At 36.7% G+C, this 18,129-nt stretch overlaps 1 protein-coding gene across 1 annotated transcript; it reads left to right on the plus strand.

The window, feature by feature from the left end:
• The first annotated feature begins 331 nt into the window (after positions 1 to 331).
• swap70b (switching B cell complex subunit SWAP70b) lies at positions 332 to 17,608 on the plus strand. Its single transcript, XM_082181543.1, has 12 exons — positions 332 to 489; positions 1,118 to 1,258; positions 6,162 to 6,335; positions 6,991 to 7,218; positions 9,018 to 9,164; positions 9,320 to 9,428; positions 10,482 to 10,663; positions 12,808 to 12,915; positions 13,443 to 13,609; positions 15,747 to 15,945; positions 16,118 to 16,214; positions 16,711 to 17,608. The coding sequence occupies exons 1-12, from the start codon at positions 394 to 396 to the stop codon at positions 16,827 to 16,829; spliced, it is 1,767 nt and encodes a 588-aa protein (XP_082037669.1). The 5' UTR covers positions 332 to 393; the 3' UTR covers positions 16,830 to 17,608.
• The last annotated feature ends 521 nt before the right edge of the window (positions 17,609 to 18,129 follow it).

Raw genomic sequence — 18,129 nt, forward strand, 5'->3', positions numbered from 1 at the left:
ATGTTTGTAATTAAACCTTCACATTTTGAAGGCGCTAGAACAGGCAGCTTACCGTTTCTATGGTTACGTTCCGGCGAACCAAAGTGCCTTTCGTGAGTCTCGCATTTTGCAGGTACTAAAATGTTTGGAAATGTCGTCGAAACACATTATGTAAAAAAAAAAAAAAAGAATTGTGAGGGATTCATAATTATCACTCTGGCTAATGACTATTGATGCCATAAATTCCTGGCAAGTCTTTCAGCAGCATGCGCTCATCGCTGAGTGGTGCTCTAACTACGAGTTGTGTAGTTCTAGTTCTAAGGTCATGTGACCGCTCTATTGTAAAACCTCATGAGAAAACAGTTCACATCAAGAGCGACGCCAGACAGTAGTCGGGAAACACTACCTCTGAAAATGGGACTAAGGGACGAACTTCTCAAGGCAATATGGCATGCATTCACAGCCCTGGATGTGGATAAAAGTGGGAAAGTGTCTAAGTCACAGTTAAAGGTTTGTTTTTGCCTTTGAATTAACGGTCTTGTTCTTTTGAGTTTGGGCACTGGAGTGTAACAGTTGTTTCGATGGTTCAGTGCGGGAAATTCTTAGTGTTTAAGGACGCGTGAATCAAATGTAACAATGTTTCATGTGACGTTTTCTTTAGAATTTCAAACTCTAGTTTGTTTCAAAACTTCACAACGTTATCAAGTAGCCTACTCTTGGACAGAGAGTGCTGTTTATGAGGTCTGACTGTATTGCCGTGTTACAGATGAGGTATTAGATAACATACAAATGCAGCCTGACTATTTAAACACTTTTAGTTATTTTCTAATCGCTCCCAAAACGTTGACTTTGTTACAGACCTCTAAAACTGTATCCAATATTTAAAAACATTCAGATGAAATGGAAGAGTTATGAAAATTAATTAAGGTAATTATATTAACATTTTGTCCAAAACATTAATAGGTTCTCCCAAAAATACACAACATGAGTGCTACTATGAATTCGGCAAAAAAAAAAAACACTATGCCTACTTCATAAGTCTTTAAGCACTGATTAGATAACTATTATTGAATATGAATTAACATTATTGAATTCTTATTGGATATGTTTTGGTGTTAATCTCAGTGGTGCCTTGCAGGTGCTTTCCCATAACCTCTGCACAGTGATGAAGATCCCTCATGATCCTGTAGCTCTAGAGGAACACTTTAGAGATGATGATGAAGGTCCTGTTTCCAATCAGGGATACATGCCCTACCTGAACAGATTCATTCTGGACAAGGTAAGCACTTCTTTCATTGTCCAAAGTTTTAAGGATTGTGGGACATCACTGAGTGGAAAAAATGTCTGGATTTCCCACATGTTGACATTTTAGATCTTAGTTTTTGTTGATTGTACAGACAAATAATGCTTTTGAGGGCCATTCTTATTCAGAAGCATGTGGTTTTTCATGCTGAGCCATGCACTTTATAATAAATGCTGTAATTATTTTATGGATGTTCATTTTCTTATGTGAAAATTTGTCATCTTCATGGAACACTTAACTCAATTTGACTAAAACAACTAGTGCATTTACATCTCTTTAAAGTAAATGTTAGATAAAGTAATGAAGGCATCTAAGCATGATAATTTCATTTCATTTTGCAAGAGCAATGATGTTGAAAGTAAACTGGGAAGAATTGCTGTCTTTGTAATTTCTCATTTTCTTGTGTAAAAGGAAACAGAAGGAGGGAAGAGATTTCTCAATGCACCACAAAGCAGTTTAATTCTGGTGTTTAGGCAAGATTTGTTGTTGAAAAAGGTATCATAAGCAACATTGAATTTTATTGCCTAAAATTCCTAGAGTGGAAAGGCAAATTATACCCTTTGCCTATTTTATGTTTGTCTGAGGTCTCATGTTTAACAAACTTTGGGGCATTTACATCACCAGCCACGTATTGTCAGCTTTTTCTGGTCACACTTCGGCCTCTAATTATATAGTTGTATGACTGACCAAATACTCACTCCACCCTGCCGCAAAGAGACCCGCCTTTCCCCTTTCCCCGCGTTCCATTCTGATTCTCAGCCAAGTAATTTAACTTGTGGTCAGTGGGAGAAAACAAGTTACAGTGCTTCACTTTTACACTCATACATTCACATACTACACACACAGTCATGGCCTTCTGTCAGTAGACAACAGCTTAGTCACACATCTTAATTCTCATTGCAATGTATGATTGTGTGATTATTATTATTTATTTTGTGGGTAAATTATGCCCCACATCTTTCATAGCCTTTCAGCTCTTTTGATTCCAGAAATGCATTGTCTGAAAAATGCTCTGATGTCAAATGAGGAACAAAAGAGCGCAAACCAACACAAGACCAAAATAGACTGACGCTATATCAAAATGGTCTAGTGCTGTGTGACCCACTTCTTCTAATACGTAGTGTGGTTGTGCTTCTGTATAACATGCTGTGGCCGCAATATCAAAATATTTTTGTTGCTCAGCTATGTTTTACTTGAGATGATAGTTACATGATGCTCAAATGACAGGAAACATAGGCTACCTTTCAAAAGTTTGGGATTTAGTAATATTAATAAATAAAATGTATTTTTTCACCAATAACAATTTAAATTGATTTTAAAAAGTGACAGTCAAGATTGTTACAAATAAATGCTTTTGAACTTTCTTATTCACAAAAAATATTAAGCAGAACAACTTTTAATATTAAAATAGACCACAGCCATTTTAAATCCTTATGTTTTACAATATAAGGTTATTATTATTATTACTGTAATTATAAAATGCAACCTTGGAGATCCACTAAAGTGTATAATTGACCATTGTCCAAGGCAATTGATTTTCTACATGTGCTAGTTTAATGTATTTTAGATTACTCTGTCTTTCACCTCACATAATAAAATACTTTGAAGTAAAATGAATACTTTATGCCCATTCCAGTAGCTGTTTAAAGTGAGATAATGTACGTGCAATTGGTTTGTATTCCTTACTTCTTTGTTATATTAAAGTTGTTGACCAGTTAGTTGACACTGTTTTCACTGTTATATTCAGTTTGTGACATTATTACAGGTCAAATATTCATGTAAATCTTCCATAGTTAGAAATATATTAACTCAAAGAACTGATTGCAGTGACTAGTTTTCAGCTGTAGCTGTCTTGCTCATCCCAAACACTTTATACAGTCAGAGAAACCATAAAGCAGTTATTCACAGGCGTGATCAAGTCTATTTATGAATGTGATGGAGCCCAAGCTCCACTGAATACAAATGAACAGCTTCATCTGGAGAAGAACAGAGGCTCCACTGGCCTCTCAGGTCTCCACAAGGCCCCTATTGTGAGGCTCCCGGAGAAAGCAGGGGCGCGATGGGAGGTGTGCGTGTAAGCGAGGGATCAAATCTGGCACATATATTAGTAAAGAGGAGCTGCCATTTCAAAACAAACAGACTTACACCACTGCAACTGAGACGGCGCTTGAGTTTACTGTGGATTACAGTGACACGGTGTTTAATGGGAGTTGTCTGGTCTCTTTTGTTGCAAACATTACTCCACAAGGTCTCGAGTCTAAATAGTGTAGGGCTGTAATAGGTCAGCAGTTCAGCATCTTCTTGTCGTTTGGTTTTAATATATGAATGAATAATTAGATCTTAATTTAGACATGATAGGAAGTCCAACATGCCTCTGTCAACTGTAGTCTCAAGTTGTGTAATTTTTATATTTGCTGGGCTTATTTTTTTATCCATTCTGCTGAAGGGATTGATTTTTTTTTTTGATTTTTTTTTTGGAGCTGAAAAGATAATCAATTTAAAAACAAAACATGCAACATTTGCGAACAACAGCTGTTAAAATGCTGTAGATATTTGTTGAGCTGTTATTGTGCTGCCGACCTGGGGTTTCCCAAAGCCAACTATAGTCTCAAGTTACGTCGTTACCAATAGAGTTCAATGGAACCTGCAACCAAAGTTGGCTAACTTATTATAACCAGGTTATTTCTTTTCAATTATTTGTATTTTATCGTTTCTTATTATTTGTCAATAATGTATATAGGTCTTATTTATATGTTGTAGGTTTATATTGAATAATGACTGTAATATGTTCCAGAGTAGACTAGCTTTCATTAGCTTTTGTCAGACTTGTGTTCAATACACATTTAGTACTTTATAATTAGAATTTTTGTCATTTAAAGGCATTACTACTTTTGTTTAATAAGGTTTGTCAGTTTTTTTTTAGGACATGACATCACCGTTTTTACAAATTCACGTTTTTGCAGTTTACATGTCACGGAGACAATAGAGTGGTGCAGGTATGAAGTCAGAACCTGGACGTCTAATTCGCCGCTGGTTCCTTCGAGGTTTTCCTCTGGGGTTTTATAATGGGGTTTTTGGTGGGGGTTTTGTTTGTGTAAAATAAAGCCGTGTTGTAAACATAACTTGACCATACTGTTCTACAGCATAACTTACACACACACACACACACACACACACACACACACACACACACACACACACACACACACACACACACACACACACACACACACACACACACACACACACACACACACACACACACACACACACACACACACACACATAGCGAAAACACACATTTTGAAGCAGTTATGTTCATTTTTGAAAACATACAGTGTTAATAAGTAAGTAACTGAGAGTAACTGACAGTTTGGGGTGTGAGTGTGCATTGTAGAATAAAACTTCAAGTCAAGTCACCTTTAATGATATAGCACTTTATACAATACAGATTGTTTCAAAGCAGCTTAACCGTGATAACAGGAAAATTATTGATGTTTGTGCGAGGACCTGTCTGGTTCTTGTGGCCTCTGCTGAGGATCTGTCATTTCAACAAGGCCTTCACAGGGGATTTTTTTTGTAGACCCGGTCTCTGCTGACATTCAGGGGTGCGTTTTGGTTGTGTCTAATTGCAGGTCCACCATCTGATCTGGATTTCAACCGGATCAGACTCACTACGATAACCTTGGGATAAGGATGAGACATACAGACTAATATTAGCGTAGATGCCATTCTTCTTACGATGTAAAACAAGTACATCGGGTGTAATAGGAAGTGTTCCCTGTTCCGGTTTACCTAATTTATGCAGCCTAACAATAATTTAACTGATTTGAATATAAATTGATCATGTGTTGTTGTGTGCCATGGTAAAGAGATGTGTTTTTAGTTTAGATTTACACTGACAGAGTGTGTCTGCTTCCTAGGAAGACTATTCCAGAGTTTGGGTGCTAAATAGGAAAAGGATATTTTGATATTCTAGGTATTATCAACTTGCCAGAATTTTTAGATCGCAGTGGATGTGAAGGACTATAATGCATTAATAGCTTGCTCAAGTACTGAGCTAAACCATTTAGTGCTTTGTAAGTAATTAGCAAGATTTTAAAATGTATGAGATGTGTTATAGGGAGCCAATGATGTGTTGACACAACTTGGGTAGTGTGGTCATACTTCCTGGTTCTAGTAAGAACTCTAGCTTTTTTTTAAGCGTGCAGTGCAACCACCCATAGAGCATTACAATAATCTAGCCTTGAGGCCATGAACGCATTAACTAACTGTTCCGCATTTGTTATTGAGAGCATTTGTCTTTATTTAGATATGAAGGAACCAGCGGCGAATTAGAATGAAGGGTTCTGACATCATACCTGCACCACTCTATAACAGCATTGTTTTCAAAAACTTGCACTTTGTAACACGTTTTCAAAAGTTTGTGTTTTCAGGCCCCAAAAATGCTGTCGTCATGTAAATGAATGGCCAAAACGCATACAATGTTTTTTAGTTTTTAGTTGAATACGCTGTCGTGTTAACGGCCCAAAGCTCACTTTGCTAAAATGTTTTGCAGTTTTCCCAACAGAATGTTTCAGATGCACTATTCAGATGGGCACTGGTTGCAAACTGTGCCCAGAATTCTCCAAAAGTATCCATGGGAACTCTAGTTAAGTACTGAGGGGAAAACATGTCTTATTTGCAGTGTTGTGTGTGCTTTGAATAGGTTTCAGGCCTTCTTTGCACTTGTAAACCAGATTCAGGACATTTTGTTCATTCTGATCTGTACATCAAATCTGCTTAGAGTTGAATGTATCTAGCACTTTATTCTGCCCGTTATTGTTTTGCATTTTCAGTTCCATAAGGTCTCATGAGGACTTTTTTTTCCCCCCTGCAGGTCCAGGACAACTTTGACCGAATGGATTTTAACAGGATGTGTTGGACACTGTGTGCCAGAAAAAATCTAAACAGAAACCACCTTCTTATCTCAGATGATGATGCATTTAAGATCTGGTGCATTTTCAACTTCCTGTCTGAGGATAAATATCCGTTGGTCATGGTCGCTGAGGAGGTGAGAATGATAATTATATTTTTGCTAAATTCTGAAACAAAATTGTCTAAAACAGGGTTTCCACACCTTTTGACCAATTATTTTCATGACTTTTTACGTCGTTTGTGATCACCGGAGAAAGATTTTTATAAATAATTATTTAATTACACACAAAGAGCAGTTGCGTTCTGACAAAATATTTTAGAGCTTAATAACAATTTGTATTCAACAATTTTAACAATTCAAATATTTTATTAATTTTCCTGACTTTTCCAGGCATTCAAATCATAATTCCCCAATATTCCCGAATGTTTTTGGGAAAATACAGCACACAGTTTATTATCTGGTACTTCTGTTTTATAAACTTCTGTTCTCCCATTCTGGTTATGATTGTGATCAGTCTGTAAGAAGGAAGTTGTCAGCATGTCACTGTGATATCTGTGATATTTTAATAAAGAGGGAACTATATCAGTATCATTATACCTTTCTTAGTTATATAAATACAATCGCTGAATGTTCCAAAGAAAACTCAAACTTCATCATCTTAGTCACACATCTTACTCATCACCTTATTAAAAAATGTGCTTTTGTTTTAGGCCCACAAAAGTACCTTTCCGTTTCTACATATTTCATTGAAGTATTAAAAGTATTGATATAATGATGTGTTTGTTCTCAGATAGAGTACTTCCTTCGTAAGCTAACGGATACCATGGGTGGCAGCTGGATCGAAGAAAAATTTGAAGAGTACAAGCTCCAGCTGAGCAGCAAGCACCAGTGTCTGATCGTGTGGGAGATGATCGAGTTGGTGGGTATGGGTCACTTCAGTAAGGGCATGGACCGCCAGACCCTCTCCATGGGCATTAATGAAGTGTTCCAGGAACTTATTCTGGATGTGCTCAAACAGGTAAGAAGGAGTATGGCTCCAGTATAATATAAACTGTATACAATATGAGTATACACATACATACAGGGTCCAAAATGTACCTTTTGCGATAATTTCCATTGGCCTTAGAATTGAGAAAATCTGCTGGCCATAAATATTTCTAATTGGCTATCAAACTATGAAAATGGTATTATTTGGCTGATTTTTCCTTTCATATTTTTGACAAAAATGTTGCGTCACCCGCAGCATATGAGATGAGCTAGGGTTCATCTTTCAGGGAACTGGCACCTGTCACAAATGTTTTTCTCCATAACATGGAGTTATGGAGTAAAACAAAATTTAAATAAAATTTTCACTGAGGTAAAAGTTGTTAGGAGACAAGTTTCTTTAGTAAATGGTTTGTTTTGCATCATGTCATCATTCGATCATGTATTATATATTTTAATTTGACATAATGCCATCTTTCTTAATAAGGTTACCAGTCAATTTTTGTCTTATTTGGCATTTGGCAGGTGTTAATTTTGGATCCAAAATAATTTTATTATTATATTACAGACAGTTGTGCTCATACCCTTTGAAGGATCTGTTTGATGTACAAATCAAATAAATTTTTATCCAGACATCAATAGCTGTATTACTATCAGTGAGACTGACCTTCATTCATAAAAAAGATGCCACTAAACAAGTATTTGAAATATACTGTATGTTGTTTCTACATTAATTAGGAGATTAACTGTGAAATTATTACATTATAAAATAAATAAACTAGATATAAACCTACAAAAATGTATGTGTTTTTAATCACGATTAATCACAATGTTTCTTGACTTTTTTTAATCGATTAACAGCACAAATATATATATATAAAATCTGTGGTTAGTCATGGATCATGTATGGCATAAAAAAAATCAGAAACCTGCAGAAACCCTGGTTATTATTGTGGAAAACAGTAGCGCTGCTTAATATTTTTGTGGAAACCATGATATATTTTTCCAGGATTGTTATTTCTATTTATTCATTTTTTCTTTTTTAATCTTGTGTCTTTACTGTCACTTTTGATCAATTTAATGCATCATTTTGAATGATAGTGTATATCCATTATTTAAGCATTTTTATTATTATTAAGTATAGTCAAAATCTTGCTCAGAAAGTAAACTATGAGCAGCAAGTATGTTAATTTGCTATGCAAAAAAAATGGAAAATCAGGTTTGATTTAATCAGTTTTCACTGTGGCGGCTGTTGCCAAACCTGTTACAATTCAATTTCCTCATGGTTAAGAATGTAAGTCATACCTGGAATGTTAATGTCTTACCAGAGTGTAGCCTGCAATCTGATGCCATTTATAATGACCGTTAGTATATTGGCATCTGGCTATCAGCCATTAAATCAGTTGCCTGTGTTTTGATGTCTGTATGTTTTGTAGATCTGAGGCCAGTGTGAACAAAGCACACTTGCATCAGTGTTGTTTTCTGCTTTGACTGTGAATGAGAGAGAGATTGGTGCCAAGGCCAGCTGTGCTGACACAGTCAGGAAAAGATACAGATTAACTAAGTCATAGTAAACTGATTCTTAAACAGGACGCAATACTTACATGGCTTGAAATGTGCATTTAGTGTTAAAGACGCCTTAGAACAAAAAGAGCATGTGAGTCAGCATGGGTATCCAGACTTTTTGGTCCATTTAGCACTTGTAGCAGTGATACAGAGTGACTCATAGATAATTTGAGGAGCAGGACTCACTGTTGTTTCCAGTGGTTGGCTCCACCAGCAGGGATCTGTCAACTGAACTGCAATGTGACCTGTTCCTTTGACCTGTTTCAGGGTTACATGATGAAAAAGGGCCACAGAAGGAAGAACTGGACCGAGCGGTGGTTCCTGTTGAAACCCAGTGTAATTTCATACTATGCCAGTGAAGATCTTACAGAGAAGAAAGGAGACATACTACTAGATGGAAACTGTTGTGTTGAGGCAAGAATGTTTTTCTGAAGTGATTTATTGTAAACATGATCTCAGCTTGGCTTTTACTGTAAGTGAAATCTGTCTGCAGTTGTTATGGTGACATCATTCTCATGGTTGCATTTCCTTTTCCTCTTCTTGTGATGACCTCATGCATTCCTCTGCAGTCCTTACCCGATAAGGAGGGCAAAAAGTGCCTTTTCTACGTTAAGTGCTCTGACAAAAGCTTTGAAATCAGCGCCTCTGATAAAAAGAAAAAACAAGAGTGGATTCAAGGTGAGATATGAAACATCCAATCAAAAGTTTGGTCACATTGGGTCATTCACTAATAATTGCGTGGATTATTTCGGATTTGTGCGCACAGGAGAATGTCTCACTGCCTAATTCACAACACGTTCGTAATTCGTAATTCACACTGTTATTAACATCGTTCTGATGTTGTTGAATTTGGAGTATTCTAAATGAGCAACAGTGTGCCCGAGGTTAGTCATTTACATAAAACACGACCAAACCATCTCCATATAAGTGCTTTCCACACACCCTTTCCTTACAGCTTCTCGTCACTCTTGTCAAACTTACCGCTGTTTGCAGACGCGCTATTGCCTGTTCCTCGAGCAATGCCAAGTGTGCCAGTTCTCACCAGTTCTCACAATAAACACCTTTTAGACCCAGATTACAAACCTCTCATAGGCCAGCTGTACATACGCATATCTGCGTTATTCAGAGAAACCTCGCAGCTGAAGCTTTAACGCAGCTTTTCTTACTCTTCGACTGTATATGATGGGAATGTATTTAAGATGAAATTAAATTGTATTATTATATAATTTTATAAATGGATTTTATAATACACTTAATGCAACATACTTCAATATAATTATAGTTGTGTTAGAATGAAATATAACTTATAGGCTGATTTGGTGCTCAAAAAACATTTGCTGTCATTATCAATGTTGAAAACAGTTGTGCTGCTTAATAGTTTTGTGAAAAAGTTTCGCGGTTTGAATAGAAAGTTTAAAAGAACAGCATTTATTTGAAACCGAAATCTTTTGTAACAGTAATTTTTTTTTTTTTTTACTTTTGAGGAATTTTATGAATCCTTGCGCTAGTGTAGTGGTACAGTTGTTTTGAATACTTACTATTATTATAAAATGTGGTAAATACTCTGATAAAGAATGAGTAGGTCTGAGAAAAGTGTACTGGAGCGCATATACTGTTTATATTTTTTCATTATCCTTTATTGTTATTCACCATTGTCAGGTTAGTATATTACATTTTTGTGAGAGTTAACTTGTTAATATTGAATAATTTCTATCATTTATGCCCATTCAGCTATTCAGACTTGTATCACACTCCTGAAGGTCGGACGTCCGGCTCCACACCACGAGGCACGGCAGAAACGGCGAGAGTTACGACAGAAACAACAAGCTGAGCAAGAAGAACTGGAGCTGAGGATGAGAGAGCTGCAGACGGCCAATGAGAACAAACAGAGAGAGCTGGAGGCCATGAGGAAGGTCTGTAATGTTTTACAACAGCCGCTGAGCTTCCGGTCTCTCTGAGTTTCTAGCAACTCACAAACAAATGTCTCTCAGACCTTTTACTGAAAATTGCATGTTTTGTTCCTTCTACATTTTAAATTGAATTTTGTTCAATTAATTTTGTTACTTCGTGATTAAAAAAAAACAATCCTTGCAAAAAGTCACCATCTCTGGAAAGTTTGACTACAACTTTGGGACTTGTAGACGTAAAACCCATATTTAGTCATGCATGGAATGGCAAAAACAATTTCCATTTAAAATGAAAAGATGAAATGTTGTAGGTATTGTGAACAAAACTACAAACATACTGCACTGCAGTTTAATGTGTGAAACAGGAACTTTGTCTTTTTCCACACTGACCATTCATGTTTCCCCAGGAACCCACGGTGGTTCTTTGTAAACTCGTTCTCTGCTATTCATGAATTTTGATGTCACTGAAACCCGTTTCTTTGATTTCAAGTACCACCTTCCCTATTCAGGCCCTCTACAGAAACTTTGAGCAGAAGTTGCTTCATCCTAAACAGCCTGTACTGAAAGCTGAAATCAGATTAGCTCGAGTGTGTGGTTTCACACCCTATAGAGAGATGTGGATTGAGCAAAGAAGTGAGTTTAGTATGTATGTGTGAGAGTTGGGGGTTTGGATAAATAGTGTTTTCTCATTTAACCCCTCTTAACCTTCTTTCATCTCATTTCTCGTTATCCTAATTATCTTTTCTGGTTGAGTGATTTAATATTGTTAAATCAGGGTTTAGCCAGACTTATCCCCAATGAGTTTTGTCACCAGCAAGTGGATTTAAATCTGTAAGATAAGCATGACCATGAACAGATTTAGCCGACTAATCAACCAAGAATGAGATTTTAATGTTGAGTAATGTGCAGTAAAGGAATTTGGCTTTCGTTTGTCTGTGTTTATAGACTTTATGCAATACTAAATTAATATTTTGGCATACAAATATAAATCAATAAGACTTGATTAGCTTTGACTAACTATACACAAGAACCACTATAAACATTCAAACATTTAAAACTATATGTGTTTTGTGAATAGAACTGTTTAAATAGAAATGATTCTATATTAATTATTGGTGTACTTGGTCTATAAACACAGACAAATTTAAATTTAAACAGTGTTTTATGTATTTATTCATTTGCCTGCATGCTTTCAGTTTAAGCATTTAATGTAGAAAAATGAAAATTCTGTCATCATTTACTCACCCTCAAGTTGTTCCAAACCTGTATGAATTTGTTTCTTCTGCTGAACACAAAAGAAGATATTTTGAAGAATATGGGTTACCTAACAGTTGACAGACCCCATTGACTTCCATAGTATGTAAAAAAAATAATACTATGGAAGTCAATTGGGTCCATCAACTGTTATTACCGACATTCTTCAAAATACTTTCTTTTGTGTTCAGCAGAAGAAAAAACTAACAGCTGATTACAGTATATTACACGCAACACAATATTCTCTGATAGAAAACCAGTGGCACAGTAAATACAGTGTTAACTGGGAACAATCATTTAATTTACGGTGATGACAAGTTCTCATTGTCTGGTCCAGTTGTGTCTGAACTGTTGTCTGAATGGAGAACAGTCCAGCATTGATGTGTCAGTGCCTCTCCCCCTGTCCTCTAATACATGGCAGGACAATAGGGGCCTGGGGAGAGAGCTAGAGAGGGCCGTTCCAAACCCTGAGGAGTTCATACTGGAACAATACCTGCCCTGTCACTCAGCACGGCCACCTGGGATCTCACACTGACCTGCCATCTCTGACCACAACCATATAGACAGTGATTGAGGGGTGAGACTGTGGTCAGCTGTGTAAATGGAGGATATTGTTGCTGTTTATATTTAACTAGAAATAAAAAATTCTATTCTGGCTTTTATTTGTGTTTGGTTTGCTGAAAGATCCTGCTATGCTAAAGTTTGCATATGATACACTTTTACTGGCCCTAATCCAGATGGTACTGCCCATCTCTGACCACTTGCATTCTGGGTAGTGGTATTATGAGCTAATGAAGAGAAGTTGCTTGTTTCCTCCTTTAATAGCCAACTCGTAAAATCCAGTTCAACACGTGTATCTGTTTTTTTTTTACAAATTAAGTCTTTGTGTTGCACAGAAACTGGAGGAGGCCGCAGCCAATGCAACAGAAGAGGAACGCAGACGTCTGCAGACCCAGAACGAGCTGCAGGATCTCTACCGGGTGGAAATGGAGAAAGAAAAAATGGTACTTGTTCTCTCTGTATACCTGATCGGTGACTGTTTGGCTAGCTTTCTATTGACATAGCACTCACTCTTCTATTGTTTTGATGTCATGCACCTAGAGATATTAATCTGACCAATAGCAGTCATTGATTACTTCACTCCACGGGTCCTTATTTGATTATTACAGGAAGTACACTGCAACATATGTTCTGCTTTCTACTATTATAACTGGAAATGTGGAAGCACAACATTTGCACACAGTCGCACATAAAAAAATAAATAATTCCCTGCACTGATACTTTAGATTTTATGTCATTTTTTCACCTAAAAATGAAGTTTGTCATCATTTGGTCATCATCATGTGGTTCCAAACCTGAATGACTTTCTTCTGTGGAAGTGGAACACAAAAAATATTTTGAAAAATGTTTTTGTCCAATGAAAGTCAGTGGGGTCCGGTGTTGTTTCGACAATTAAAACATTCTTTGAAATATCTTCTTATGTGTTCTGAAGATAAAATGATTTATTTATTTATAATTTTGTGTGTTTTAGGTGCGGCAGCAAATGGAGGAACAGGTGGCTCAAAAGTCCAGTGAGTTAGAGCAGTATCTGCAGCGCGTACGTGAGCTGGAGAGCATGTACCACCGCTTAGAAGAAGCACTAGAGGACGAAAGACAGGCCAGACAGGATGAGGAAACTGTCAGAAAACTACAGGCCAGGTAAATATGTATAAAGTCAGGGCCGTTTCTGACCATTTTGGTGCCCTATTTCAGCAATATAGTTGAAGAAATACAGACAAAATAACATCAAATGAATTAGCCTATTCAAAATATTTGATAGGAGACTGATTTTCACATATGAACAGAACACTTTGTTACTGTACTTAAGTAAAGTGAGTCTGTCTCTTCCAAGCCTATTTATTTAGTTCCTCACTGTAGTTTATGTGAGAATAAGATCACAGTTGAGGCATGAAGGTCATGTGGCACCTGGAATGGGGCAACCTAAGGGCCATCCATTTCCTTGTAAGGTGGGAAGTTGCAGTAGCGTCACAAACACATGATGTCTGTTCAAGTCTGCAGTTCCTGTTCCCTGTCTCACCCTGCGAAAGCCATCTCTCTTCCTGTGTTTGTGCTGACCCATCGCAAGCTCATCACTTTACGCAAACACACACAAACTGACACAATCTGCACTATTACCCGTGTGTGAATTCCCCTCATTTACATGGCCGCACATCTTGGCTCACAAAGGCCATTCTGTTTAAAATATATACAATTCAATGTGTACATGCTTGATTTATACAGTCTATTTTAGGTCACATGAGTTTATATACAGTAAAAATGTATCTTAAATTTAAGATGACTAAATGCGTGCTCACATTTATTCTAGAACTTCAATAGCCATCATATTTACACACAACGCCTCCCGATTGCTCTCAACATTGGGGACAGAAGAGGTGTCAGTCAATAAATGTAAAGGCACAGTAACTTAAATTACTTTTTTGAAAACTTAACTCAGATTTTTTTTGTACATTTAAAAGTGACAGTGTATGCTTTACTTTACTGGTTACTTGGAAAAAATATTCTGATTACGTAACTTGCAATGTGTTACCTCAACACTGCCAGTACCAGTATAAGAGTGAACAGTGTTATTTCATTAACACACTATCACAAATTGTTCATAATATATACTTTTTTGTCAAGTCAAGTCAAGTATATTTGTATAGCGCTTTTCACAATACAGATTGTATCAAAGCAGCTTCACAGTATTAAATTAAAAAAATACAACAAAGTTTGTTTCAAGAGGAATTTATTAATTGATCAAATTAAATTAAATATCCCCAAAATATCCCCAACTGAGCAAGCCAAAGGCAACAGTGGCAAGGAACCGAAAAACTCCATCAAGTGACCTAATGGTGTCCTAAAACTCCATCAGGTGACCTAATGGAGAAAAAAAAACCTTGGGAGAACCCAGGCTCAGTCGGGGGCCAGTTCTCCTCTGGCATTTATGAGCTAGAGGCCGGATTGTAGTTTGAACTGTAGGATTATATGAATGCCTGGCTGAAGAGATGCGACTTTAATCTAGTTTTAAACTGGGAGAGCGAGTCTGAGCAACGAACAGTATCAGGAAGACTATTCCAGAGTTTTGGAGCCAAATGTGTAAACGCTCTCCCTCCTTTGGTGGTTCTGGATATCCTAGGTATGACCAAAAGCCTTGAATTTAGTGATCTTAAAGAGCGTGATGGATTATAGGGCGATAGAAGATCCGTTAAATAGACTGGAGCTAAGCCGTTTAGGGCTTTATAAGTCAGTAGCAATATCTTATAATTAATACAGAGCTTTATAGGTAACCAATGCAGTGATGATAAAATCGGTGTTATATGATCATATTTTCTTGATCTCGTAAGAACTCTAGCGGCGGCATTTTGGACTAACTGTAGCTTGTTTATTGAGGATGCAGGACAACCAGCTAATAAAGCATTACAGTAATCCAGTCTCGAGGTCATGAATGCATGAACTAACTTTTCTGCATCAGAAACTGATAGCATATTACGTAGCTTAGCAATGTTTCTAAGGTGGAAAAAGGCTGTTTTTGTAACATATGAAATATGATTTTCAAAAGACAGGTTGCAATCGAGTATAACACCCAGGGGTCTTTTACTGTAGAGGATAAAGTAAAAAAAGATACTTTTTTGTGGCACAGCAGTAACGCAAGAGCTTGCGACAAGGATTTGCCACTTCCTCCCGCCACTTTTATAATAAAGATCTAAATAGCTTGTAAATATAGTATAATATGGTAGCATTTGAAAATGATATTTTTTTTTTTAAATGTGAGCATGTGCATCTCTGTCTGCTGCAGTCTGTTGGAGGAGGAGGCATCCAAGCGTGCAGAGCTGGAGCAGATACACCTGTATCAACAGCAGACCATTTCTCAGACACAAGCAGAGAAGCAGGAGCTGGAACGAGAACGGCTGGCAAAGGAAAGCGCTTTGGAGTCGGCCATGCAGCAGCTGCAGCAGCTCGAGGCGGACAGACAGGGGGCTCTGGAGCAATATGAGGTAAGACACTAGAATAACATAGCTGCATGCTAATTATACTCAAGTTGTGATCATTCTTGCTCTCAAAAATGTTCCTGCGTAGATTGCCATCTAGTGGCTGGATTGGTGCAATGTAACCACTCTTTTATATTGCTACTTCTCATGGTGGGTTTGTATGTTTTTGTCTGAGCAGGAGGTGATGAAGAAACTAGCAGATGCTGCTAATAATACAAAAAGCTGGAAAGACAAGGTGACCCACCATGAGGGACTCATACGGCTCATTCAGCCAGGTGACCTATTTTTTAATTTAAGCACTTTTATTTAACATTTATTTACCAGCACCTGATCTTTTCACGTACTACTACCATTTTTAGGTTAAGCCTCATTCACATCGAGACTGCACACATTTTTGACAACAAAAGATAATAAAATGGTACAATGCATCTATATTAACCCCTTCACACCAATTATGTAATATACTGCGATTGACCATCATTTTTTGATTTATAACATTTCTATTATTATTATTATTACTAATTACAACAAATTCGCTATTATTATCGATGTAATTATTGTCTGTATTAATAATAATAAACAACAATAATAACCGTAAAAAAAAAAAAGAATATTAACGGTTTATTATTATTATTTTTTACTCATCTAGTGCCATAAAAATGCAGTTGACCGTTTATGCTCATAATTATTAATCTAATTTGTGAGTAACTTTAGATTAGTGTCTGCTGAATTAATTCATTTTCATATCTTATTGTATGTTTTTTTTTTCAGGTCCTAAGCACCCTCAGAAAATCACAAACTGGGGACCTGCAGCATTCACAGAGGCAGAACTGAGTCTGAGAGAAAAGGACTGGCAGGTCAAGAAAAACAGGCCTGCTACACCACAGTAGTGCCCTTGAAGTTGTGTTAGTTATACTGTGCTGTTAATACACCGTTACTGTAGATAAAGTCACTAGTGAAGTATGTATGCTGCCTCTGTGGGGTTAGTCTCTGACCACACTAAACCTGTAGGCCACTTGACTTTACATAGGGTAAAGTGTAGCCTGGCTTCATCTGAAGAATCGTGTCTCACCATTGAAATCTATACTGTAACATTCCAGTGTCATTTGGCCCTCTGCTTTGAAGTGATTTTATACATTTTTGTATGATGTTCTACATCTTGTGAATGTGTTCATTTTGGTGCATTTCCACCAAAGTAATGGCAGATGTTTCTTCCCCGTAGTTCATGGTTTTAAACCCTTTTTTTATTTTTATAAAAGTAAAAAAAAAAACAATGAAGTCGAAAATCTTACTGACCAAGTAACTTTTTACAAAGTGCACTTATGCGTACATTGCAGTCATCTCTAATGTCGTTTTTTTAAAAATGTATTAAAAATGTTTATCATCTATCATGTAAAATGGACTAATGAAAAACATTCTGATAATTTATAATACTTTTGCAAGAACAGTTCACATTTTGAACAGTTTACCCATTCTCATTCAAGGAGACATGATTGCAGTATTAACTAATTAATTATTAACAAAACTCATTACCACAATTTATCTGTGTTTGGGGATTATTCAGTCAGTTACAATACAGTACCAAACTTATGTGTTTGCCACAAACTAATGCCCAGATTTAAGTCATGAGACTGTATTGTTTATCATTCAATAAAAAGGCATTATTTAATAGTTGTAAATTATTTATTTTCTGTGTTATAGAACCTACTGCCTTGATACCGGAGTAATTTTGTTCAGTGCGTGAAAGGTTTTAATGGTAACCGTCCACAAGGGGTCGCTAGATTACTGTATTTACAGCCCTGCTTGTAGAAATGGTTGGATATTGGATGTGAAGGAAACTTAAATTGGGTTGAAAAGGGACCTGGCTAATTGCTGAAATGTTTAAATACATATTGGACAAATTTGTTGGAGAATTAAAATTTGAGAACTCAAAAAAGCTTTTATGTCGGTATGTCACGAGTTGGCCTATATCATCTGTTTCAGTAGTTGCTCCTGGCCGTAAATGTAGGTAAGGCAGATTCTGGGCCTTAGCGGTAGTTTATGATAGACCTTTTGTTTTATCTATATCTATATTTTGTTATATCACGCTTTATATTGTAATCGCTGAACACATCAGACACACTTTTGGCAGAATTCCAGCGTCCTTGCGTTATTCAGCCTGAGGGTGGCGCTCTAATGATGATTGACAGA

Source organism: Leuciscus leuciscus (assembly GCF_965113295.1).
Source record: "Leuciscus leuciscus genome assembly, chromosome: 10".
Lineage (NCBI taxonomy): Eukaryota > Metazoa > Chordata > Actinopteri > Cypriniformes > Leuciscidae > Leuciscus > Leuciscus leuciscus.